Source organism: Plecotus auritus (assembly GCF_963455305.1).
Source record: "Plecotus auritus genome assembly, chromosome: 11".
NCBI classification, from domain to species: domain Eukaryota; kingdom Metazoa; phylum Chordata; class Mammalia; order Chiroptera; family Vespertilionidae; genus Plecotus; species Plecotus auritus.
Genome location: NC_137777.1, coordinates 15,236,508 through 15,261,755, shown reverse-complemented (window position 1 = coordinate 15,261,755; position 25,248 = coordinate 15,236,508). Strand labels below are relative to the sequence as shown.

The following is a 25,248-nucleotide window of genomic DNA, read 5'->3' as shown; positions in this document are numbered from 1 at the left end:
TTAGAACAGGGGTGGGGAACATCTGGCCAGTGGGAATCATTTGGCCTGGCCCTGCCAAGACATTAGAGATGAGTTAATTAAATGTTTGGCCAAATACTAGTATAGCAGGCTAATCTTTAAGTTGATAATTTTGTATGGCCCGTGAATGATGTTATAAATATCCAAATGGGCCTTGGCTGAAAAAGGTTCCCCACCCCTGCTTTAGAAGATCCCAGAGAGGTCAGCACGTCCACCCAGTCACAGCTGTCAGGGACGTCACTGAAAAGACCTGCCATCTGCACTGCTTCCAGTCCTCCTGCCTGCTTCATTGTCAAGACATCTTCCCTGACTTTCTTCATAAAAGTGATCTCTGCCATCTCTGTCCCGAAACAAGAGAGAGTCCTCCCACAGTGGAGGTCTTCCTAGCGAGGCTCCGGTGGCCCATCTGGAGCTGGAGCTCCTTGAATTAAAAGCTCTATGAAGCAGCAATGAGTTTGTTTCTAACAACAGAGGCAGAGGTGAACCAGTGACCTGACCCTTTCAAATGACCTTAACAAGCAAAAGCAGACAGACAAAAAGGAAAGTGGTGATTCTGAAAGCACAAATGCTAAGTACCTCTTTCTGAACTGCTTTTATTTAACACAAGAAGCAGAACAGCAGCCCAGCCTCCACGTTCCTGGCTGTAACACTGACATGGCATTTATACACATCCATGCACATAAAACACAATAATGGCAATATTTCAAATTATCCAATACTTGAAGACTTTAGGTAGAATATTTTGCAAATAGCTAGATTTTATGCATTTTTAAATATATTTTTATTGATTTCAGAGAGGAAGGGAGAGGGGGAGAGATAGAGAAACATCAATGATGAGAGAGAATCACTGACTGGCTGCCTCCTGCACCCCTGGGCCCCCTTACTGGGGATCAAGCCCCCAAACCAGGCACGTGCCCTGACCGGGAATGGAACCATGACCTCCTGGTTCCTAGGTTGACACTCAACCACTGAACCATACAAGTCCAGATTTTATGCATTTTTAAATGAATGTTTCTTTCAGGTTTGAGATAGTATTTTTCAATCTATTCTTCTACTTCAGAATTTCACTTGCATCTTCACTCCTCCCAAGTATCATGCCAAAAAGCCACAAGCATTACTACTTATAACTGAGTTAAAAATAAAGCACTTAGAACAATGACTAGCACATCGTCATTACTCCAAAATGTTAGTTATTATGATAACCAAAGCACCCAGCATCGAGCCGCAGAGACCTTTCCTAAACAGCGGACAGGATTCCAGACTAACCCACTAAAGCCTGTCTCGCCACAGGCACTGACCTTCCACCCTCGTCCCGGTGCTGGCTGCACGGCTGCTCTGCTCTTGACTACATTTAGACACTAAGCTTTCAAGTCAGTGACTCCAAATGACTTCTGAGCTGAGAAACAGAGTAGAACAGATGTCTTCACTGGGTGAGGAGGGGCTGGGACTCTCAGGTGGTCATGAGCACTTGTAGGCCGTTCAGAAGACTGGTATTGCCTGGGCCAGTGGTCGGCAAACTGCGGCTCGTGAGCCACATGTGGCTCTTTGGCCCCTTGAGTGTGGCTCTTCCACAAAATACCATGGCCTGGGCGAGTCTATTTTGAGGAAGTGGCATTAGAAGAAGTTTAAGTTTAAAAAATTTGGCTCTCAAAAGAAATTTCAATCGTTGTACTGTTGATATTTGGCTCTGTTGACTGAGTTTGCCAACCACTGGCCTGGACTAACCTGTTACTGCCTGACACTTTTCCCTTGAAACTACTATAGTGACTTTTAAAAGGTGGACATCTCTAAAGTAAGATTATTTATTTATTTGGTGTTTTGTTTGTTTTTATCTTTTTTTACTGATTTCAGAGAAGGGAGAGCGATAGAGAGAGAAACATCAGTGATGAGAGAGAATCATTGATAGGCTGCCTCTTGCACGCCCCACACTGGGGATCGAGCCCACAAGCCAGGCATGTGCCCTGACTGGTAATCAAACCAGTGACCTCCTGGTTCATAGGTCGATGCGCAACCACTTAGTCACGCCAGCCGGGCTCTAAAGTAATATTTTCAGTCCTTCCTTTAGAATAAATTAGGGCTTACTTAACTAGCCTACACACTACTCCCCTGGAACCCAGGCTTGGCATATGTACAACTTGGGGGGACATACCGTGTGTATGGGGTCCTTCTTCTCCTCCCTCCCCTGCCTCCCAGACAAAGTCAGCCCCTATGGCTTTAATGCCCTACAGAATACAGAGGTATAAGAGGTGTGATCTGTCATTATAAAGAGCTTCAGTGGAAAACTAGTGTCAAGACACATTAGTCTTCATTTTACCAAGGGAAGGGCTGGTGTGAGTGAAAGGGATAGCCCTCCTCCCTCACCATGCTCCCTCCAAAAGAATATTTCATGATGAACACTGGTTTGTGGTTTAGGTCTCAAAAAAATCAACATCTGACCCAGCTGGCGTGGCTCAGTGGTTAAGTGTCGACCTATGAACAGGAGGTCACGGTTTGATTCCTGGTCAGGGCAAATGCCTAGGTTGCGGGCTCGATTCCCAATGTGGGCTGTGCAGGAGGCAGCCTATCAATGATTCTCTCTCATCATTGATGTTTCTATCTCTTCCTCTCCCTTCCTCTCTAAAAGCACTAAAAATATATTTAAAAAAATAAAAAATTTTGCCCTAGCCGGCTTGGCTCAGTGGATAGAGCGTTAGCCTGTGGACCGAAGGGTCCCAGGTTCAATTCTGGCCAAGGGCACATGCCTGGATTGTGGGCTCGATCCCCAGTAGGGGGCATGCAGGAGGCAGCTGATCAGTGATTCTCTCTCATCATTTATGTTTCTATCTCTCTCTCCTTCTCCCTTCCTCTCTGAAATCAATAAAGAAATATATTTAAAAATTAAAATTAAAAAAAATTAAAAAATTTAAAGAAGAATTTTCAGAAGGTAGCAAAAGACCTGGGTTCTAGTGCCGGCCCTGCATTAACAGATGTGTGACTCTGGACAAACCACCTCACTTCTGTGGCCTCAAATGTCTATACCAGTAAACATGAGCGTGTCAACCAGATTGTGCAATCCCAGATCTAAAAGTATGATAGCTGGAGTTAATATAACTCCTTGATAAGGTGAAAAAGATGATTCTAAAATACAATTTACCACAAAGGAAAGACATAAAGGCATTTCCTAACCCAACATCCAAACTGTGAAAGGAATTCTAGGAAAGCAACGGGCTTTACAAAGACTCCGACTTACTTGCTGGACCTGGGAACGACCATCTCGGCTAGCGTTTCATACTGCTTCATCCAGTCATTGTGGTTCAACCTGCAGGAAAGGTGCAGTAAGTACTGGGGGAAACAAGTCCTACCTCCTGCCACACCCAGGTAGAGAAAAAGGATGGGACAAACAGGAAACGTGGCTACAGTAAGTATATGTCAAACCTATTTAATAAAATCTTCAAGTATCCTACTGAGAATAAATTTCAAACACACTTGTTGAGTGAAACGGGAACTACATTACATCCAGGAACTATTGCAAAGCAGACACAGCCCTGGACTAAGTTTAGAAAGGAAGTAAGGCAAAGTAAAGATTTTCAACTACTTTCAAACTTTAGGGTTGAAGTCTTTAAAAAAGACTTCGTTTTTAAAAAAGAAAGAAAAAGGCCATGCATGACAAACCATGATCATTTCTTTTCAGGGCCATTAAGAAAGGCTGGAAGAAATTATATTTACTGAAAGCACAGAGTACCAGGAAGTGTTCAGTAAATAAAGGGACAGCAAACTATGCTGCCACAGCGAATTGTGCAACACCCTTCTCTAAAGAACACTGGCTTTTGGGGTGTGGGAAGTGACAATTATGTCTGTAATTTAAAATAAAGAACTTTAGTGTTTGTAGACCAGGACAGAAAATAATTCATTATTTAAGGTGCTTATGTTCTATGTTTCAATTACAGTGTACAGAAAACTATGAAAACCTCTGGCTTTAAACACCAATTTCAAATAAAAGTTAAATGAGACCAATCTTTTATCTGGGCAAAGGTATTTTCCTATATATTATAAAAACACAAATACACAGAAATTGATAATAAATAATCAGTGTTGCCAAAACCGGTTTGGCTCAGTGGATAGAGCGTCAGCCTGTGGACTGAAAGGTCCCAGGTTCGATTCCGGTCAAGGGCATGTAACTTGGTTGCGGGCACATCCCCAGTGGGAGGTGTGCAAGAGGCAGCCGGTCGATGTTTCTCTCTCATCGATGTTTCTGACTATCTATCACTCTTCCTTCCTCTCTGTAAAAAATCAATAAAATATATTTTAAATAAATAAATAAATAAATAAATAAATAAATAAATAAATAATCAGTGTTCCAGTACAGCAGGGATGAGTTACATAACTCACACACAAAATACAACTTCTGGAGCCCTTAGTTTCTGTGTTGTGTGTTTTTTCAAACTAGGTAATTAGGCTTCCTTTTATTTTAATTTTGTTGCTGTTGTTAATCCTGACTCGGGGATATTTTTTCCATTGCTTTTCTGAGAGAAGGGAAAGGAGTGAGGGAAGGGGAGAGAGAGAGAAACATCGATGTGAGAGAGACACACACACCGATTGGTTGCCTCACGCATGAGCTCTGGAACCTGCAATTCTTGACCAGGGAATTGAACCTGGCACCCTTCAGTGCTCAGGCCAATGCTCGAACTGCTTAGCTACACCAGCCAGGACCCAAACTCTTAGTTTTAAGCTCTTCTCCACAGGCAAAGAATAATTCAGCCTTCAGTAAAGGGGGGGAAACAGCTTTGGCCAATGTTGCTCAGTGGTTAGAGTGCCCATTTGGGCACCAAAGGGTCACAAGTTCGATTCCCAGTCAAGGGCAGGTACCTGGGTTGCAGGTCTGATCCCCAGCCTGGTCCAGGTGCAGGTGTGTGCAGGAGGCAACCAATCGATGTGTCTCTCTTACATCCATGTTTCTCTCTTTCCCCCTCTCTCACTTCCACTCTCTAAAAAGCAATGGAAAACACGTCCTCAGGTGAGGATTAACAAAAAAGATTTCAGAGAGTTATCTAATCCAGCAAACTATGCCCACAGCCTGTGCCTGTTTTATAAATAAAGTTTTATTAAAACACAGCCACAGCCCTGGCTGGTTTGGCTCAGTGGTTAAAGTGTCGGCCCTTGGACCAAAGGGTCTTGGATTCAATTCCTGGTCAAGGGCACATAGCTCGGTTGCAAGTTCAATCCCAAGCCCAGGTAGGGGTGAGAGTGGGATGGATGAGTCTCTCTCATGCATCTCTCTCACGTGGATGTTTCTCTCTCTCTCTCTTCCTCTCCCTTTCACTCTCTCTAAAAATCAATGGGAAAAAATATCTTCACTCCCTGGGTGAGGATTAAAAAAACCCCACAGCCACATCCATTTGTGTACATACTGTGTATATGGCAACTTTCAGTTAAAACCACCAAGTTGGTGTGGCAGAGTTGAGTAGTTATAACAGAGACCATATGGCTTGCAAAGCCTAAAATATTTACTTTCTGGCCCTTTACAGAAAAAAAATTTTCTAAGCCCCGATCTATTCCATCTTTGCTTCTTTCTTTATTTTTTTTTATTTTAGAGAGGGAAGAAAGGAGAGAGTACGGAAGAAACATTGATGTGAGAGAAACACATCAATACACTGCCTCCCAAATGTGCCCCAACTGGGAATTGAACCCCCAACCTAGGTATGTGCTCTGACCAGAAATCACACCCACGACCTTCCAGGGCATGGAATGACGCTCCAACCAACTGAGCATGGGCCAGGGCCATCCTTTGCTTCTTACATGGTATAATTCAACCTAGCCAATCAAAAAAATTTTTCAAAAAAAAACAATATAAAGAGCTTTGTATTTTGAAAAATTGAAATCTATTTTCTAAATCAAATAATTTAACATTACTTAACTGTTAATGAGCCAACTCTATTAAGCTGCTAAATTAGATATGGAATCTCAATTTATAACTGAAGTCTCAAGTTACGATTAAATTTAAATTCTATTGTCCGTGCCACATGGGAATGCCGGTTGACAGAATGAATGACAGGTGAGAGTCCCTTTACACTTGGATTTTATGGAAACTTCAAATTAAAATGTCAGATACAAACATTTTTCTTGTATTTTAACAGGTAAAAAAAATCATTTTAATAAAAAACATACTTGGGAACTACAACTAGTAACGTGACGAGATACTCTGAATCAAGAACAAAGTCATCCTTCTTCACAATTTCTGAGAGACTTCTAGTTAGCAAACTGCCTCTGAGGAAGAAGAAAAAAATCATTAGGCTGATAATTACGTGCTCCCATAACACAAGTAAAGAAACAGCAAGCTAATTATATTCACATATACTATAAAGACATCTCAAGAGAGGCATTAGTCTAGTTAACATTTTTACTTTATAAGTCATCAAAATTTAGCTATTTCTCACCCCTGCAATGAAGGAAATGGCAACATTTATCAAAATCTACCTCTAGTGTCTACCTTTGTGTTTGCCTTCATTATTGGAACTTGGGTCTTCTGTTGATTACATTTATAATATCTTGACTGGGACAGTGTTATTCATTAGATATCAACTAAAGTCTATTTCATCATAATTATGAAATTATATCATCTAGGCACACATGGGTTTTCCTCCCTCTCCCTGGGTATCCTTTGATACCAGGCAATTTTGGTTAGTTAACCCAGTAATCAACTCTTCCAATCAGTCTTCATTTAGTGTCCCAGTACTGATCCTTTCATAATGAAAATATCTTGCCTGTTTGCACCACTGACAGTATATGTATCAACCAACTTTTCCTCTGGGATATAAATGCTTAACTTCAACAGTTAAGTGCTTAAAGCTACACTTGTAGTAGTCATGCTACAAGGAGATCAACCAAAAGAAGTGTATTCGATTTTAAGAAAACATCATGTGTAAAACACCTAAACTTGGAAAACAAATAAAGAACGAATATTGGATTATAAAAGAATTCCTCTATAGAATTCTTTTAAGCAGAATGTGCAATTAAACTATGATTTGATTTAAAACAATTAATTTTAGACATTTTTCTACTAAATGCATACACCAGGGCTGAGCGCTTGAGCAGCACTCACAGGTGTTATTTATGAAACAAGTGTAATAAATCAGCCTCACCTCTGTTTTGACTAGACTCAATTAATACACTTTCCTCCATGCAGTGAAAAAATACCACTACGATTATAGAAACAGCTGGAACTTTACTAAACCCCAACAATATCTCATTCAGTGTATGCTAGAGTGCTTCTCTAATTCTTAATATTCACAAATACTTGATATGCTTACGCATTCTTTCGTTCCAAATTCTGAAGATTCCCTTTCAGGTTATTATATGCAGATGCTCGAGATTTCAGGTCATTGTCGATCTGAGTCACTCCCTTTAAAAATAAAATAGGCCCAGAGACAAAGAAGCATGGAACAGACTGTCGAATCTCAGAGAGAGGGAGGGTGGGTGGGAGAGAAGTGATCAACCAAAGAACTTGTATGCATATATGCATAACCCATGGACACAGACAACAGGGTGGTGGAGGCCTAGGATAGGGGGTGGGGGGCAGGGGTGGCTTATAAGGGGTCAATGGGAGAAAAAAGGGGACACATGTAATACTTTCAACAATAAAGATTTAATAAAAAAAAAAAAATAAAATCAATAAAAAATAAAATAGGCAAGATTTTCCTAAATTCACCTTTACTAATAAAAGTAGCTGTACTTAAACACTAACTTTAAAAAAACAACAATTAGTTCCTGATGTAAAAATATTCTATTTTAAAAGCACATCTTCATAAGGTCATTTTATAAAACAACCTATTTATTTTTAATAACCATGGTAATTTCCATATGAATCTTTTCTACTAAAGTTAGTGTTTTAGTCCACATGTATTTTAATTATTTACTGTATTACTTCTTAAACCTAAATGGAATCTAGGCCACCAGGTTTAGAGATTACTAATTAAAAGGCCTCAATTTATACAGCTGAAGGATTAATTCCCAAAGGAACTAAACTGAAGTGTTATTGTTCACAACTCTATTATTACTATCATCACACAAAATGTTTTCTCAATATAATCTGAATTGTAGTTGAATTTATTTATAAATTTTATAAAAGCTCATTTTTCAAAAGGTGACTAAAACTACTAATATTTAGGGAGAAAATGCAAAGCTGATTTCACATTTGAGCACCTTGAGTCTGAGGCCTTCGACCACTCAGCAATCCTGACAGTATTTGAAAAACTAGTTTCAACTCAGCTCTGCCATTATTAGCTTTGTGTACTGGGTAAGTCCCTTCACTTGCTCTGAGCCTGTTTCCTCATCTATATAATATAGTATCAGGAAGAAGAACATTAAATCCTTGATAAGGATTAAAAAAAAAAAAGGCTCATAGTAAGAACACCATTTTATATTATCAAACTACTCATGTTCATTGAATTTTATGACTTTAGTTAAAATCCTTGATAATCTATTCAGTTATATTTAACTATAGAGCACACTATACAAATAAAGTCATTGAGGGGTAAGAAAAGTCTGTCCAAGTAGTTTAAACCATACTTTTCACTCTAGCCAGGTCATAAAAATAGCTCTTTGTCTATTTGCCTCATTATAATTTCAGGTAAGACTTTTACATTTTTTTCTCAAGTGCCAGGACTTTGCAATATAAAAGGAGCTTTTAGCTCAGCGAGTTCATGGATGGGCTTCAGGATCTGTGTACTCTCTGAAACTGTACATAGATTCATGTGGTATGTGAGCATTGGCGTCCTTCTGGGTAGAGAAGCAATAATGACTGTCAGAAAGCGTCAGAGAACACATAAAGTTTAACGTCTAAATCAGTACTGCACATAAACATACTTAAGTGACCATTGCCATCTACATGCCTCATAAATCCTTAATAGACTCCATTTTCCTGTTCTACAACACCTCAGTTACCCTTAAAATGTGTATAAGAAATAATTACAGAATTTAAAGATTCTTTTCTTATTTTACCATTGTTGATGCAATATTTAAATTAACTATGTAAATAAGTAAACTACACAGCTTGGATACTCTACATATGGAAGTGCTATACTTATTAACATCTTTTTTTTTCTTTTTTTTTTTTTTTTAGTAAAGTTGTAGTTAGGGTAGCTCCTGTTTGTATCAATCACCTGTAATTAAGTTGCCTTGTCAAAACCTAAAGAGTATTTCCATAGCTAAATACTTAAAAAATAAATGAAGCGACGCTAAATTAATGTGTCCTACCTGTGCCATTTTTTATCTTACCTTGGCAATTATTTCAGAAATATTTTTCAGAGACTGCTTGATTGGATATTTAGCCATGTCCCACTGAAATCTTGTTATATAAGTAACCAAGTCAACTGAAATAAGGAAATAACTTAATTACTGAGGAGAAGCAATAGAATTTTTTGTAGTCTGCTACACAATAAACATTCAGATATTTGAAATTGGCATTTGGAAAATCAGTAAAGATATGTCATCATTTCTGAAATGTTCTGATTAAATAAATGTGGAACTATATTAACATCAATTAATCAAAATTTTACCTTGCAATCTGATTGAATCTCTTATACTTACTCAATTTTTTTTTTTTAAAAAAATATCTTTATTGATTTCTGAGAGGAAAGGAATTAGAATCATTGATCAGCTGCCTCCTGCACACACTACACTGGGGATCGGGCCCACAACCTGGGCTTGTGCCCTGACTAGGAATTGAACCCAAGAACCTGCAACCTATTGGTGCATGGGTCAACATTCAACCATTGAGTCACACTGGCCGGGCAAAATACTGTTCCTTTTGAGAGTCTTAACCACACTACTCCATAATGCTGCCTCAGCATCCCTTTTGGGTGGCCAAGTGGCCTGCAGGGGCCTAGAAATTACACTACCCTCTCCCTCAATAGCAGCCCTAAATAACAGCCTCCAGAGTCACAACTAAGTGTAAGTTCCTGATTAAACTCTCCCTGATCCCCCACTGCCCAGGCCTTCCCCTTGTGTGCCCTTTAGATAAGGCCCTCTCCAAGTTACCAAAACCCTACTCTTTTTGGTCTCAATTGACCAATAAGGACTTAGCCCGGGAATCCCAAAGCACTCCACTGACAGACCCTATTAAAGGCATGTGTGCTGATGCTCTGGCCTGTACCCTGCCTTGACCTCTCCATGGGCCCTACCTCCTCCAGGACCTGTGAGTAATAAAGTTCTCCATTTCACTTTCCCTTGAGGTCTTTTGTTGAACAGTGGCTCACCATCCCATGACACCCTGGGGCTCTACTTAACAAATGTTAATTTAACAAAGTCACATTAGTGACCTTATAGTAGGCAATGCAGGATAGAAGGAAAGGAAAGGGTTATTTTGTATTGTAATGACATAAAACTAAAGATCAGCCTAATTTAAAATATAGCAAATGCTAAAGTGATATTTCATAACAAAACAACAAATGCAGTACAAATGACAACAATGATGCCAAAGCCACCTTTATAACGCCATTACTTCACACAGCGAACTCTGTTTTGTTTTGTAGCTTAGTCATTCACTCTGTACAAGTCAACATCAAATCATGAGACATGAGCTTACCTCCATTTGCCAGCAGGTTCTCCTGAACTTTATCTTTACTATCCTCCAATACATCAGCCATATATTGGGCCACTTTCTTAACCACTCTTGGGAGAAAAAAGAAAATCAACAATAATTTTCAGGAGAAAGACCCAAATTCCATGCCATACAATGAACACATTACATAAAGACATGAAACTGACTATATATGTTCCCATTACACATATCTATATAATATAAAACAAGTGGGTCCTAACTTCTTTAAATAATGTTTTAAGGATAAAATGGACCAAAATTTTGTTTTATGCAAAACTCAACTGAATAACCATAGAGTTTCAAAGAGACTACATGAAACATATTTATTAATCTGAAAAAGTAGTGAGAAACATTCTGTAAATAGCCATATATTATAAACTGAAAAACTGGGCAATGGATCTGCAAGGACCAAGAATAAAGGAGGAGGCAGAGAGCTAGTGAGCATTCACCAATTATATGCTTTCACTTAGGATGAAAGGGAGCTGGTAGGCGACAGAATACAAGCAACAGTAATGATTCAGCAACATTTGCAAGAAGCAATCGTATACAAGAAACCTTAGTGCCAAAACTTCTGAGGCACCTAGATATCACCCTGCCAATTCTTCATTTTATAAGTAAAGACATTGAATTACAAAGAGAATAAGTTGACTTAATCACAAAACCAGTTACTGGCGGATTTGTGACCAGAAATGTGGTGTCTTAACTCTGCAGTCTGGTGTTCTTTCCCTTATCCAGCTGTGCCGCTAGGCCCTGGATGAAATTCAAAAGTATACAAGACAAAATCACTAACTTCACATTGCTTACGGTTGAACTGGAGAGCTACCAAAATATACAAATGACTAAATACAAAGCAATCTGTGGTAAGTGCCAGCTAAGATTACCACGCTATAGAAAGAGAAGCATAAAGGAAAAAGGGATCACTCCCAACTACTGCAATCAAGAAGCACAAGGCTCCTGAACTGGGTAACGAATGGTTCTGAAAGGGTGACTAGACAGGAAGAAAGTATACTCCTGCCACAGGGCATCACATGAGTCAAGACCAGGAGAGGTAGAAAAGCAACAGGCAATCAGAGAATGATGAGCAGTCCAGACTGCCTGGAATGTCATGCTGATGACAAGGGGATATGATGCTGGGACGGTAGGCTGGGCCAGACTGCAGACAGATAGCCTCTGATGTCAGACTTCAGAGAGAGGGATAACATGGTCAGAACAGGGCTCGGACAATCTGATGACTGTGTGCTCAATGGCAGGAAAGGTAAACTGGAAGACAAATTCAGAAACTCCTGCACAAGAACCAATAGTAAGGACCAGAAAAATTGACAGAAGGGCTAAATTTGAATGATCTCAACCTAAGGGAAGTGGAACAATTTCAGAAAAAAAATATTCCATAAATCTTCAACATGTTTAACCTGGGATTTGTACATACACTTGGCTGTGTCTCAAAAATTCACCTATTCCTTCAAAGGAGACCAACTATTATTACCCTATAAATTAACAAGTATCTTGTAAACAGAACCATTTGCTATGAACATTCAAAAATGTGCATATGTTCATGGCTGATAAAAATATATTAAGGTTGGTTATGGTGATGGCTGCACAACTCTGTGAATATACTAAGAATCAATGCATTGTACATTTTAAATAGGTGAATTGCATGATATGTAAAGTATATCTCAATAAAAATGATAATATCACACTTCGAACAGGTGTATGTTATTGTATAGAAATTATCTATCTATCTATCTATCTATCTATCTATCTATCTATCTATATAAAAGCCGAAGTGACCGTTTGCTATGACATGCACTGACCACCAGGGGGCAGATGCTCAACACTCAGGCATGGAAACATGAAACAGACTGATGAATTTCAGAGGGGAGAGGGGAGGATGGGAAGAGATTAATCAAAGATCTTATATGCATACTAGAGGCCCGGTGCATGGATTCATGCACCAGTGGGGTCCCTCAGCGTGTCCTGTGGGGATTGGGCCAAAACCAGCAGTCCGACATCCCCCGAGGGGTCCCGGATTGCGAGAGGGCGCAGGCCAGGCCAAGGGACCCCACCGGTGCACGAATCCATGCACCAGGCCTCTAGTATCATCATAAAGTCGATTGCAAAAATAAAAAAAGAGTCAACATTTCTAAAACCATTCCAATAAGCACAGTATCCACGTGTGATAATAAACCAAATGTCCAGTAGCCTGGTAACAGTGACTCTCATTTTGCTCTAGTCTGTGCATATAAGTACATTACCCTTCTACAAATGCATCCAGTTTAGCCAGTTCATCCGACAAACCAACCAAGACATCCAGTGTGCCAACCTAGAGGGGCAATACAGCATTTTATTACTTAGGTTTCTCTCTCTCTCTCTTTTTTACAAGATGGTACAACATCTTAATTTGAAGGACCCACAAATTTAAGTTCTCCTTTTTTATTTCATAATGTGCAAGTGTGGTTAAAAAATGTTTGCCAGACATTTCAAAACTATTACATGTACAAGATAATCCTCTAATGCAGGGGTATAACCACTGTTTAAGACATGACAATTCTGCAAAGGCAGGCCTGTGCCTCTGCTTGTCCTGCCCAGTGACGGTGGATCGTCTGAAGCCATGGTTTACAATAGCAGCTCTTAAGCACAGGTCCGTGACTGCATTAGAGGGTCTATAACTGAATTTATATGCAAAACTGTGTGTGTGTAAATAAGCATGTTTTGGAAGAAATGTCCATAGTCTCTATCAGTGTCTTGAAGGAATTCATAACTCCCAATATATTAAAAACCAGTCATTTTAAGTATTTCTTTTATAAATGAGTGCTGTATATAACTGCCTCACTTCTTAGTTACCCAAGAAAATATACATTATCATGATCTTTTCCATTTTTTACAAAAGTATAGTCAAATAATTACACTGGCAGCCTGCTTCACTTTGAGGCTGCTAGGTTACTGATTGATATTTAATAAATGTTAAGATTAGATTAAATAATTAGGTTAAATTTTCCAAGTATGACTAAAGAAGTGCAATAGTAAAATATTTACATTAGCGAGCATTATATAAATTTAATTACAAAAAAATGGATTCATTATGATATTTAAGAATATATATTACTATGGTATTTCCCTCTTCAAAGTCATATTTGTGAATGTCATATATCAAATCTTTTCATAAGATTTCTCATTACAATTTAAATTATAATTTAGAAAAGCATAAATGTTTAGAAAAATGTTATTTTGTTTAGGTAGCTCACTTCTAAAATCTCAACTTACTTATTATCTAAAATCTGAAGATTGGAAAGAACAAGAATAGGTTTTAAATTATGTCAATGGCTAGAGAAGGAACCTGGATATCTCATTTCTACCAAAAGGGAAGCAGAGACACACTGTCCTCCCTTTCATGATGAACTCATACACTGCTGCAGAGCGCAGTTTTACCTTTAAGTCAGGAATGTTGAACTTTGAACTAACAGCAAGATTATTGTTCTTTGTAGTTGCCGCATGCAATTTCTCCCACGTTTGTTGACATGTTTTCTCCCCAGGAGCCGAAATAAGCCAGAACTCAGTCATGTTTGTTACCAGGTATTTCTTCCAAAATCAACAACAGAGACTCTGAAATATAAAGTAAAACAAAAAATAAATTTAGTATCATTTGCTTTTAAAGCATTTCAGAGTCACAGGATATGATAAATATAACCTATTTCAAAACTAATCTACCACTGACATATGATCCCAAAGTCAAAATTACTTACGTGGAAGTAAATCCATATAAATGGTAAAAGGTGATGTATTTATGATAATATAAAAGAGATGATAAAGACCTAATACATGAAGTATCTAATTTTTTAAAAAATTACAAAACATTCTAAAAGGGGAATTATTTAAGAAGACTACGCAAAATACCAATCATCAATAGTTATATTCCACAGAAGTCAGAGAATCAAATATTTGTAAGTTTCTCTTAAACTTTTAAAGCATGAAATAAAATAAAAAAACATGCAGCCCTAGCCAGTGTGGCTCATTTGGTTGGAGCGTTGTCCCGTGCACTGAAAGGTGATGGGTTCGATTCCCAGTCGGGGCACATACCTAGGTTGCAAGTTCCATCATCTCCAGTTGGCAGACGTATAGGAGGCAACTGATCGATGTTTCTCTCTCACATTGATATTTCTCTCTCCCCCCTCCCTTTCTCTCTCTCACAAAACAATAAAAACATATCCTCATATGAGGACTCAAAAAAATTAGTTTAATATGCATAAATTGAATCAATGCATTTGAACAGTAGCCACCAAATATATTTGTCACACCTGGCTTAGCAAATCCTACATGGTTAGCCAAATTGGGGTTAATTTTAATCTATATTCAACTTAAGGAATTCTCCTCAAATCCCTGGCACATACTTAGCTGCCATAAAACATTTATACATTTGCAAAAAAAAAAAAAAAAAAAAAGAAAAAGAAAAGAAAAATCTTGACAATGAGCCCTGCATTTAAAAATATGACCTTAGGGTAGGGGTGGAGGATACAACACTATTGGATCTGAGTGAGAAAGAGGCGGTGGATCTCCTTTCTCAACAGTTCCAGGCCCATTAAGACACAACCATGGTTGTGGGCACATCCCCAGTAGGGAGTGTGCAGGAGGCAGCTGATAGATGTTCCTCTCTCATCGATGTTTCTAACTCTCTATCCCTGTCCCTTTCTCTCTGTAAAAAAATCAATAAAATATATCTAAAAAAAAAAAAAAAAAGACACAACCAACCCTCTTCTACAGTCTTTCTCCCTCCCCTTTTCCCTCTCCCCCCCACATACACACACACACAAACACGAAAAGTACAGAGCCAATTTTTTTCAGAATCTAAGTAGTAAAGCACACAAACCAAAAGGAACTCATAAAAATGAAAATATAATAGTATCCTTATTTCTACTTTAATATGCCTTCATTAGAACCACTATAGCTTTCTACTACCACTGCTGGTTTAACCTGTCCTGAAACTTGGAGGCTATCTCAGATAGAAGATAACTAATCTTACAAAGTTATCTTGATAACAAACTCAGATAGTGAACTTTATAAAGAACTTGATAAATTTAAATTACCTTTAAAATGTAAATTATAGTTCATCATAATAAACTTTCATATTTCAGAAGCCCACTGCAATTAAAGTAATCCTACCTAGTCATTACACAATTGAAAGTGAACTTAATATAGATGCCATTCTATATGTTTGTGTGTTTTTTTGAACTTCAGTTTGTAGAGCATCTGCATTATACCAGGTACTGGTCTAAAGTTTTTATGATTATCCCAGTTATCCCAACACCTCTATGAAATACATATCACCCTACCCACTTACAGGTAAGAAACTCAGAGAAGGTAAACTGGTATACGTAGACAGTCAAGAATTGTACTCTAAGATGTCTTTTCCAACAATACTGATAAAGCTGCATAAAGAGCTACAACCGAATGGCCAACAAACTAAACACAGACTTGTTAGTGATGGCTAGACCAGACAAAGCACTTGGTCTGGTCAGAAAACAGTACAACTTAACTGGCTGTCCAAGGATGGGAGCCACTCAAAGCACCAGTTCTAAGGAGGCCATTCAAAGATAAGCTGTGATTTAAAACAAAAGCAAAACCAAAATCCTCACTAGCCTACATGAGAAACTTCAAAGTTATTATATAAACACTAGAGGCCCAATGCACGAGTTTCGTGCACGGGGGCAGGGAGGGGGGTCAGGGGGGGTCCCTCAGCCCGGCCTGTGCCCTCTCGCAGTCTGGGAGCCCTCGGGGGATGTCCCTCCACCTCCACCGGCTTCTGGCTAAGCGGTGCTCCCCCTGTGGGAGCGCACTGACCACCAGGGGACAGCTCCTGCATTGAGCGTCTGCCCCCTGGTGGTCAGTGCACGTCATAGTGACTGGTCGTTCCACTGTTGGGTCGATTTGCATGTTACCCTTTTATTATATAGGATAGGACAATGGTCGGCAAACTGCGGCTTGCGAGCCACATGCGGCTCTTTGGCCCCTTGAGTGTGGCTCTTCCACAAAATACCACGTGCGAGCGCACACGTTCAGTGCAATTGAAACTTCGTGGCCCATGCGCAGAAGTCGGTTTTCGGCTCTCAAAAGAAATTTCAATCGTTGTACTGTTGATATTTGGCTCTGTTAACCCTAATGAGTTTGCCGACCACTGGGATAGGATTAAGTCTACCCATATTCTTTTCCAACTCGACTTTTTCACTTAACCTATTTTTAGAATTATTCATGGTGATTCATATAGATGTAGTTCATTAATTTTAAATGCTATATGGTATCTTATAAGCAAGCTAAAATTTATTATCCATTTTCCTCTGAAAGATAGTTATATTGTTTTACTTTTTGGCTATTAGAAACAAGTCTGCAGTGCACAACTTTGTACTGCATGTCTCTGTTTTTGTGAGTTTCTCCAGGACAGAGAGGAGTAAAACAGCTGAATTGAAGAGTATGATAATGTGGTAGAATTTTCTCAAAAATGAAGGCTTGCTTTGACCAACAAACACATGGAAGCCACGCTATTATAAGTTCAGGGCCCAGGCCATGAGAGACCTTGAAACTTCAACTTATGTTTACTGGATGGCTCTCCTCAGACCACCGTGGAAGGAGGCCAGTCTAGCCCATTGTGAGACAAGAGGCCACATGGCAGAGGAACAATACTGTAGCTGACAACCAGCATAAATTGGCAAACACGTGAGTGAGGCCATCTTGAAGCTTTCAGCCCAGCAAGAGTCCCAGCTGAATGCAGGCCCATCAATGAGCACAGGTGAAACAAGCAGAAGAACCACAGAGACAACCCACAGAACCAGAAGAAATAAGAAATCACTGTGTCAGGCACTAAATTTTGGGGTGGTTTGTTATGTATCATGAGATATTTGACAAAGACCAACGTCAATTCTATTGGGTATTGCCAAACTGTTCTCCAAAGCGATTACCAACATAAATTCCCATACAATGGTATACATTGTTCATAACTATATGCTTACAGAAAGCACAAAAGCATGCATAAAAGTGGCTTCTTTAGTTGTTTATGTAAGACATTATTTCTTTAAAAAATATTTGGGGTAAATATGACAAAATGTAATACCTGTTAAAACTGGATAGGAGTATATGGATGTCTATTAATCTAAAATATTTCAACTTTTCCTGTATACTTAAAATATTTCAAAATTAAATATTTAAAATGTTACAAGAATTTGCCAAAACCGGTTTGGCTCAGTGGATAGAGCGTCAGCCTGCGGACTGAAAGGTCCCGGGTTCGATTCCGGTCAAGGGCATGTACCTTGGTTGCGGGCACATCCTCAGTGGGAGGTGTGCAGGAGGCAGCTGATCGATGTTTCTCTCTCATCGATGTTTCTAGCTTTCTATCCCTCTCCCTTCCTTTCTGTGAAATATCAATAAAAAAATATATATATATTTAAAATGTTACAAGAATTTATGATAAATTAAATAGAACAATACTTAGCAAATTTATAAAAAATACAAGTTTCGTGAAATTTCAAATGGAATAGCCAGAGAATAGTCTAGTTACCACATCAATCCTCCAAGCACAACTTTTCTGTGTTTTTAACTTTTCTGTTGTTTGTTTTTAGTATTTTTTTTTATCAATTTCAGAGAGGAAGTGGGGCGGGGGAGAGAGACAAAGAGAGAGAAACATCAATGATGAGAGAGAATCACTGATCAGCTGCCTCCTACACGTCCCCCACTGGGGATCGAGCCTGCAACCTGGGCATGTGCCCTGACCGGGAATCGAACCATGACCTCCTGGTTCATAGGTCGACGCTCAACCACTGAGCCACGTCGGCCGGGCAACTTTTCAGTTTTAACCCTAGCAGATATGCTTTCTAAAATGTTTATACCCTCTTATAACCAAGTGTAATATATTGGACACAAACCGTTCTGATGTTTCAGGATTTTTTTTAGGAAATATTTTCGAGCCCTGGCCAGCATTGGTCAGTGGGTTGGGCATCATCCCATGAACCAAAAGGTTGCCAGTTCGATTTCTGGTCAGGGCACATGCCTGGGTTGTGGGCTTGATCCCCACTAGGGGCATGCGGATCAATGTTTCTTTTTTTCTCTCTATTCCCTTCCTCTCTCTCTAAAAAACTTTTTTTAATTTAATTTAAAATGTAAATTCCTAGTGAAATGGTGTGGGTCTATCACCTGCTTTCCTGTCATCCCCTTTTTCTCTACTGCAACACCCAGGCAACCTCACATAAGCTGCTCCAATACTTGCTACCTTTTCACTTTCCTTTGTCCTCTTTGGCCTTGGTTATCACCTTATCTCTGGTCTCCTGGATCTAATATTCTTGCACTTAACCAATCTAGCTTTGTTAGCCCAAACACCAATTATAGGACTACCCTGACCTTTTAAATTCTCAGTTGAATTCAATACATCTTTAAATTTATTTTAATAATCCCGATCTTCTAAGTGATAGTCGTTTTGGAAAATTGAGGTTTTATTGTAATTATTTATACAAGTGATTCTGTTAAACAAAGTATAGTTGATCACATATTTTTACACCTCCTTTCTCCCCAAAAATGGAAGGTGATAAAGTCAATTGTTAAGTCCTTTCTGATGATAGTGTTAAATTATCTAAACTGCAGCTTCTTAAAAGACTGTAATAATATGAGTTACTACTGTAGATGTTACTATCATACCATTAAGAGTTCTAGAAAATCTTTTTCATCCAATAGGTTTCCAAAGGACTTCAAGAAATGAGAACCTCCTGGTTCATAGGTCAACACGCAACCACTAAGCCACACTGGCCAGGCACATGCCCTGGTTTAGGGCTCAATACCCAGTGTGGGAGGGGGGGAGGGCGTGTAAGTGGCAGCCAATCAATGATTCTCTCTCATCACTAATATTTCTATCTCTCTCTCCTTTCCTCTCTGAAATCAAGAAAAACATTTTTAAAAAATGATTCTCATAATTGATGTTCCTCCTCTCTCCCTCTCCCTTCCTCTATGAAATCAATAAAAATATTTAAATTTTCTAAAAAAGAGATTAGAAAAAGGATCCCATTTTCTCATCTATAAATACCTGCTGTTCTCTAGTTCCATCTTTTAACTGAAGCTTTCTCTAGCGCCTGTTTGGAGATGAAGAGGCAAAGACCTCTTCCATGCTTAATACTGTGTTATATACACTTCTCGTTCATTATCTTAATTCTCATATCATCTCTATACACTAGATAGAAATACTCAGAGAGGTTAGTCATTTACCAAGGTCACACAACTAGCAAATGGGGTTCAAATCTCATCGTATTGAACTATTAAGACCGTTATTTCTATTGTGTCATGCTAGGAGAAGAGAATATTCCGCACCCAAGCCTACCTGAGCTCTCCTATTTGAAGAGTGATCCACACATAGCCTTAAACCCTTTCACCTCATGTTTGATTCCAGGTCAGAGCACCCTGTAGGCCCAGTGAATTCTGCTACTAAATAAAGGGATCTGGGTTTCCTTTCCCTTTTGTTTTCATTTCTAAAACAGTAGCATCCAACCTCCAAAACTATCCTATCTCCTAGAACAGTGGTCAGCAAACTGCGGCTCGCGAGCCACATGCGGCTCTTTGGCCCCTTGAGTGTGGCTCTTCCACAAATACCACGTGCGGGCGCGCACGTACAGTGCGATTGAAACTTCGTGGCCCATGCGCAGAAGTCGGTTTTCGCCTCTCAGAAATTTCAATCATTGTACTGTTGATATTTGGCTCTGTTGACTAATGAGTTTGCCGACCACTGTCCTAGAACAATGATTCCTCCAAATAGAGATGCAAATTTTTTTTTTTTCAAATTAGAGATTCAAGAGACCTGGCACTCAAGAGCACAAACTTTGGAGTCTCACGTAGTAAACCCTGACTCTTCCCCCTTATTAGTTTCCTCACCTGTGAAGTGGAATATTACAAATCTCCTCCCAAAGCTGATGGAAGGCATGAATAAAACGATGCACCTAGATCTTCACCCTTACTGGGGGTGACCGTATTTGCTGCTGTCCCAACCCCGTCCTAATTCCAAAAGCTGTTCCCAGTATTCCAGATGGAAAATATATTGCTTACTTAATATCTTACAAATGTCACTATTATGTCCCTCCTTTTTTAATAACGTACTTTCCACTCCACCATACTGGGAAATCCTGAAGGGCCAAAATCATATCGTCCCTGAAGCCCTAAACACCAGCATATACAATTAATAAAGACTTGTCTTATGAATAAATGAAGTGTAATTATAACAGTGACTCTGAATTAATCAAAACATCTAATTAGGGAAAAAATAAGGACCAAGAAAAATATGTAATCATTTTTTATTTAGCGGCTTTCACAAAACAAATCCTAATTTTAGTTTATAAATTAAAAACTGGTTAAGTTGCAGATTACTAAGCCTTTGTCTTCTGTTATTTTAAGGGTGAATCCAATACTATCTAATAAAAGAGTAATATGCAAATTAACCATCACTCTGCTACATCCATAAGCCACGCCCACCAACCAATCAGGAGCAAGTATGCAAATTAACCCAACCAAGATAGCTGCGGCCACGGAGCAAGCAGGAGGCTTGGGTTTCCCCGGCAATGGAGGAAGCCAAGCTTTCCGCACACCCTGGCTAGGCCAGGCCTCCACTCAAGGCTACAAAGTTTTAATTACAGAAGGTAAATAAATCCCAACAAAAATGGCTGCGGCCACGGAGCAAGCAGGAGGCTTGGCTCCACTCCAGGCTACAAAGTTTCAATTATAGAAGATAAATATATCCCAGATACCAGGGCCTCCACTTGGGTTGCCGGGGGGTGTGGCCAGCCTGCAAACCACCACAGGCCCCTCGCCCAGGCCACCCCATGCCCCAAGGGAACCCCCACCCTGATCCGGGACACCCTTCAGGGCAAACCAGCTGGCCCCCACCCGTGCACCAGGCCTCTATCCTATCTAATAAAAGAGTAATATGCAGATTGACCATCACTCCAACACACAAGATGGCTGCCTCCATGTGGTCAAAGATGGCTGCCCCCATGTGGACACAAGATGGCCACCACAAGATGGCCAGCAGGGAAGGGCAGTTGGGAGAGACCAGGTCTGCAAGGGAGGGCAGTTGTGGGTGATCAAGCCAGCAGGGGAAGGCAGTTAGGGGTGACCAGGCTGGCAGAGGAGGAAAGTTGGGGGCGACCGGGCCTGCAGAGAAGGGCAGTTGGGGGGTACCCAGGCCTGCAAGGGAGAGCAGTTGGGGGGGACCAGGCCTCCAGGTGAGGGCAGTTAGGGGTGACCAGGCCTGCAGGGGAGGGCAGTTAGGGGTGACAAGGCCTACAGGAGAGGGCAGTTAGTGGCAAACAGGCTGGGAGGGGAGCAGTTAGGCATCAATCAGGCTGGCAGGGGAGTGGTTAGGGGTTGATCAGGCTGGCAGGCAGAAGCGGTTAGGGGCAGTCAGGAAGGCAGGCAGGTGAGCAGTTGGGAGCCAGCAGTCCTGGATTGTGAGAGGGATGTCCGACTGCCCGTTTAGGCCCGATCCCGAGGGGTCCCAGACTGGAGAGGGTGCAGGCTGGGCTGAGGGACACACACCCCCGTGAACAAATTTCATGCACCGGCCTCTAGTCCTACATAATAAAAGGCTAATATGAAAATCGACTGAACAGCAGAACGACTGGTCGCTATGACACACACTGACGATCAGGGGGCAGACACTCAGTGCAGGAGCTGCCTCCTGGTGGTCAGTGCGCTCCTACAGGGGGAGTGCCACTCAGCCAGAAGCTGGGCTCACGGCTGGCCAGTGCAGCGGCAGTGGCGGGAGCCTCTCCCACCTCCGTGGCAGTGTTAAGGATGTCCGACTGATGGGCTCCCGGACTGCATAGGCTGGGCTGAGGGATCCCCACCCCCACCCCAAGTGCATGAATCTCGTGCATCGGGCCTCTAGTCAAAATATAAAAGAGAGGGCTTGAGGAAAAAAACCATATCTGTGCTTTAGCAAAGCCATGGCTCTTCAGTCCTTTTATCACCTAGTCAAAGCAAACTATAAAAAGAGCCTGATGGGAAAGACAAGCTATTTAAACACCTAAGGATAAATGTAAGACCTGCCCATGAGGACATCAATAAGTCTTTTGCAAAATCTCTGTTTTCTCTGTCTTTTATCCTGTCATCTATGCAAGTCACATAAAAAAACTCTTCTTGAAATTTCAGAACAATTTAAGCTCAGTTCCAAACAAAAGTTTTCATTGCTGATGAATATATATGCTTTTTTTGGTCAGAAAATGAAATCCATGTTGCTAAACACATTTCCCTTCTCTCAGCTGCATGTAAACAGAGTGAAAACTGTTGGTGTCCACTGGTTATCTCACCAAGCACCTGGACTTCTGTTTTTATTCCTAATTATTTCCTTTTGTTTCAGCTTGTATTTTGGAAGACAGGAACAAATGCAGGCAAATCCTATTTAAACTAAAGAGAAAATTATTAAAAAGGTATACCAATTGAATGTTGGAGTTCCTCAAGACTCAGATCTAGGTCTAAGTCCCTCTGTTATATGTATGTATGGATGTGTGCGTACACAGTTTTTCTCTCTACACTCAAAGGCATTTTCACTCTAGATGCTGAACATTCTCCCAAATTTGTATTCCAGCCCAGGCCCCTCCACTGCTTCTAGAGCTGTACCTAGCAAGTCTCCACAACTGCTTACAGGATACCTTCACTGGGGTGTCTCAAAAGCACCTAAAACCCAATATTTCTCATCAAACTCATCTCACCCCCAAACCTGGTCATACCCCAACTGTCAAATGTCATCAAGAAAGCAGCCAATACTTACTGGGCACTTCCTGTTTACTAGCACCAGTCAAAACACTTTACATGTAGTAAGTCTATGCTAAAGATAATGTATTCTATGCTCTCATAGCACCTTCCCGAAGGACACCATTTATTAATGTCTCTCTTTCAAATAAATGACCCATTAGGGTTGGTAGAAACACTGACAGATTTTTTGTTTCCAACTGTATCTGCAGTTCCTGGCACAGAAAGCTGGTATGTAGAACCTCAAAACGTTTATGTTGAATATTCTTGAATGAATAAATAATTGCAAGGGTTAAATGAGATAATATAAAATACCTGGCTTATCATTGTATCTTCACTTAAAAGTGTCAAAAATCAACTTTACTGAAATGTAATTTATATACAATAAAATATACTCACTATAAGAGTAGTTTCATGAGTTATTGACACATACATCTGTATAACCAGCACTAAAACCAAATTTAAGAACATTTCTGTCATCCCAAAGCCTTCCCTCATACCCAGTCCCAATCAGTCCCTATCCCATGCCAGCCCTGGGCAGATGCTAATCCGCTTTGTGTCACGCTATAGATGACTTCTGTTCTGCCTGATCTAGTATTTCATTGCAAATTCATGGAAGCATACATTATGTACTCTTTTGTCCCTGGATTCTTTTGCTCAGCATGTCTGACGTTTGTCCATGCTGAGTGTATCAGCAGTTCATTCTGTTTATTGCTTAGTATTCCATTACATAAATGTACTAGTTTGCTTATCTATTCATCTGTTGATGGAAATTTGGATTGTTACTGGTTTGGGGCCATTAACAACAAGGGTGCTATGAACATTCTTCTACAAAGTTTTTTGTAAAAATATTTTTTCATTTCTTTCGGATAAACATCTTAAAGTGGAATTTCTAAGTTGACTGATTAGCATGTATTTAACTTTATAAGAAGCTGCCAAACTGTTTTCCAAAATAGTTATAACATTTTATATTCCACTAGAGGCCCGGTGCACGAAATTCGTGCATGGGGGGGGTGTCTCTCAGCCCAGCCTGCACCCTCTCCAATCTGGGACCCCTCGAGGAATGTCCGACTGACCGTTTAGGCCCGATCCAGATGGATCGGGCCTAAACGGTCAGTCGGAAATCCCTCTCATAATCCAGGACTGCTGGCTCCCAACTGCTCGCCTGCCTACCTTCCTGATTGCCCCTAACCGCTTCTGCCTGACAGCCTGATCACCCCCTAGCCACTCCCCTGCCAGCCTGATTGATGCCTAACTGCTCCCCTGCCAGCCTGTTTGCCCCTAACTGCCCTCTCCTGTAGGCCTGGTCACCCCTAACTGCCCTCCCCTGCAGGCTTGATCGCCCCCAACTGCCCTCCCTTGCAGGTCTAGTCACTCCCAACTGCCCTCCCCTGATGGACATCTTGTGGTGGCCATCTTGGGTCCACATTGGGGCAGCCATCTTGTGTGTTGGAGTGATGGTCAATTTGCATATTACTCTTTTATTAGATAGGACAGAGGCCTGGTGCACGGGTGGGGGCCAGCTGGTTTGCCCTGAAGGGTGTCCCGGATCAGGGTGGGGGTTTCCTTGGGGCATGGGGCAGCCTGGGCGAGGGGCCTGTGGTGGTTTGCAGGCCGGCCATGCCCCCTGGCGACCCAAGTGGAGGCCCTGGTATCTGGGATTTATTTATCTTCTATAATTGAAACTTTGTAGCCTTGTGTGGAGCCAAGCCTCCTGCTTGCTCCGTGGCCACAGCCATTTTTGTTGGGATTTATTTATCTTCTATAATTGAAACTTTGTAGCCTTGAGTGGAGGCCTAGGCCGGGCAGGGTGTGCGGAAAGCTTGGCTTCCTCCATTGCCGGGGAAACCCAAGCCTCCTGCTCGCTCCGTGGCTGCAGCCATCTTTTTTTT

At 40.6% G+C, this 25,248-nt stretch overlaps 1 protein-coding gene across 1 annotated transcript in view; it reads right to left on the bottom strand.

Moving 5' to 3' along the window:
* The window catches only part of ATP6V1C1 (ATPase H+ transporting V1 subunit C1), a 43,850-nt gene that overhangs the window by 7,551 nt on the left and 11,051 nt on the right, over positions 1-25,248 (bottom strand). Inside the window, exons 2-8 of the mRNA XM_080646446.1 lie at positions 14,021-14,194; positions 12,847-12,914; positions 10,580-10,665; positions 9,271-9,365; positions 7,305-7,396; positions 6,163-6,261; positions 3,248-3,316 (exon numbers count right to left, since the gene is read on the bottom strand). Coding sequence (XP_080502572.1) covers positions 3,248-3,316; positions 6,163-6,261; positions 7,305-7,396; positions 9,271-9,365; positions 10,580-10,665; positions 12,847-12,914; positions 14,021-14,152 — 641 coding nt within the window. The 5' untranslated portion in view covers positions 14,153-14,194. The remainder of the gene's footprint in view (positions 1-3,247; positions 3,317-6,162; positions 6,262-7,304; positions 7,397-9,270; positions 9,366-10,579; positions 10,666-12,846; positions 12,915-14,020; positions 14,195-25,248) is intronic.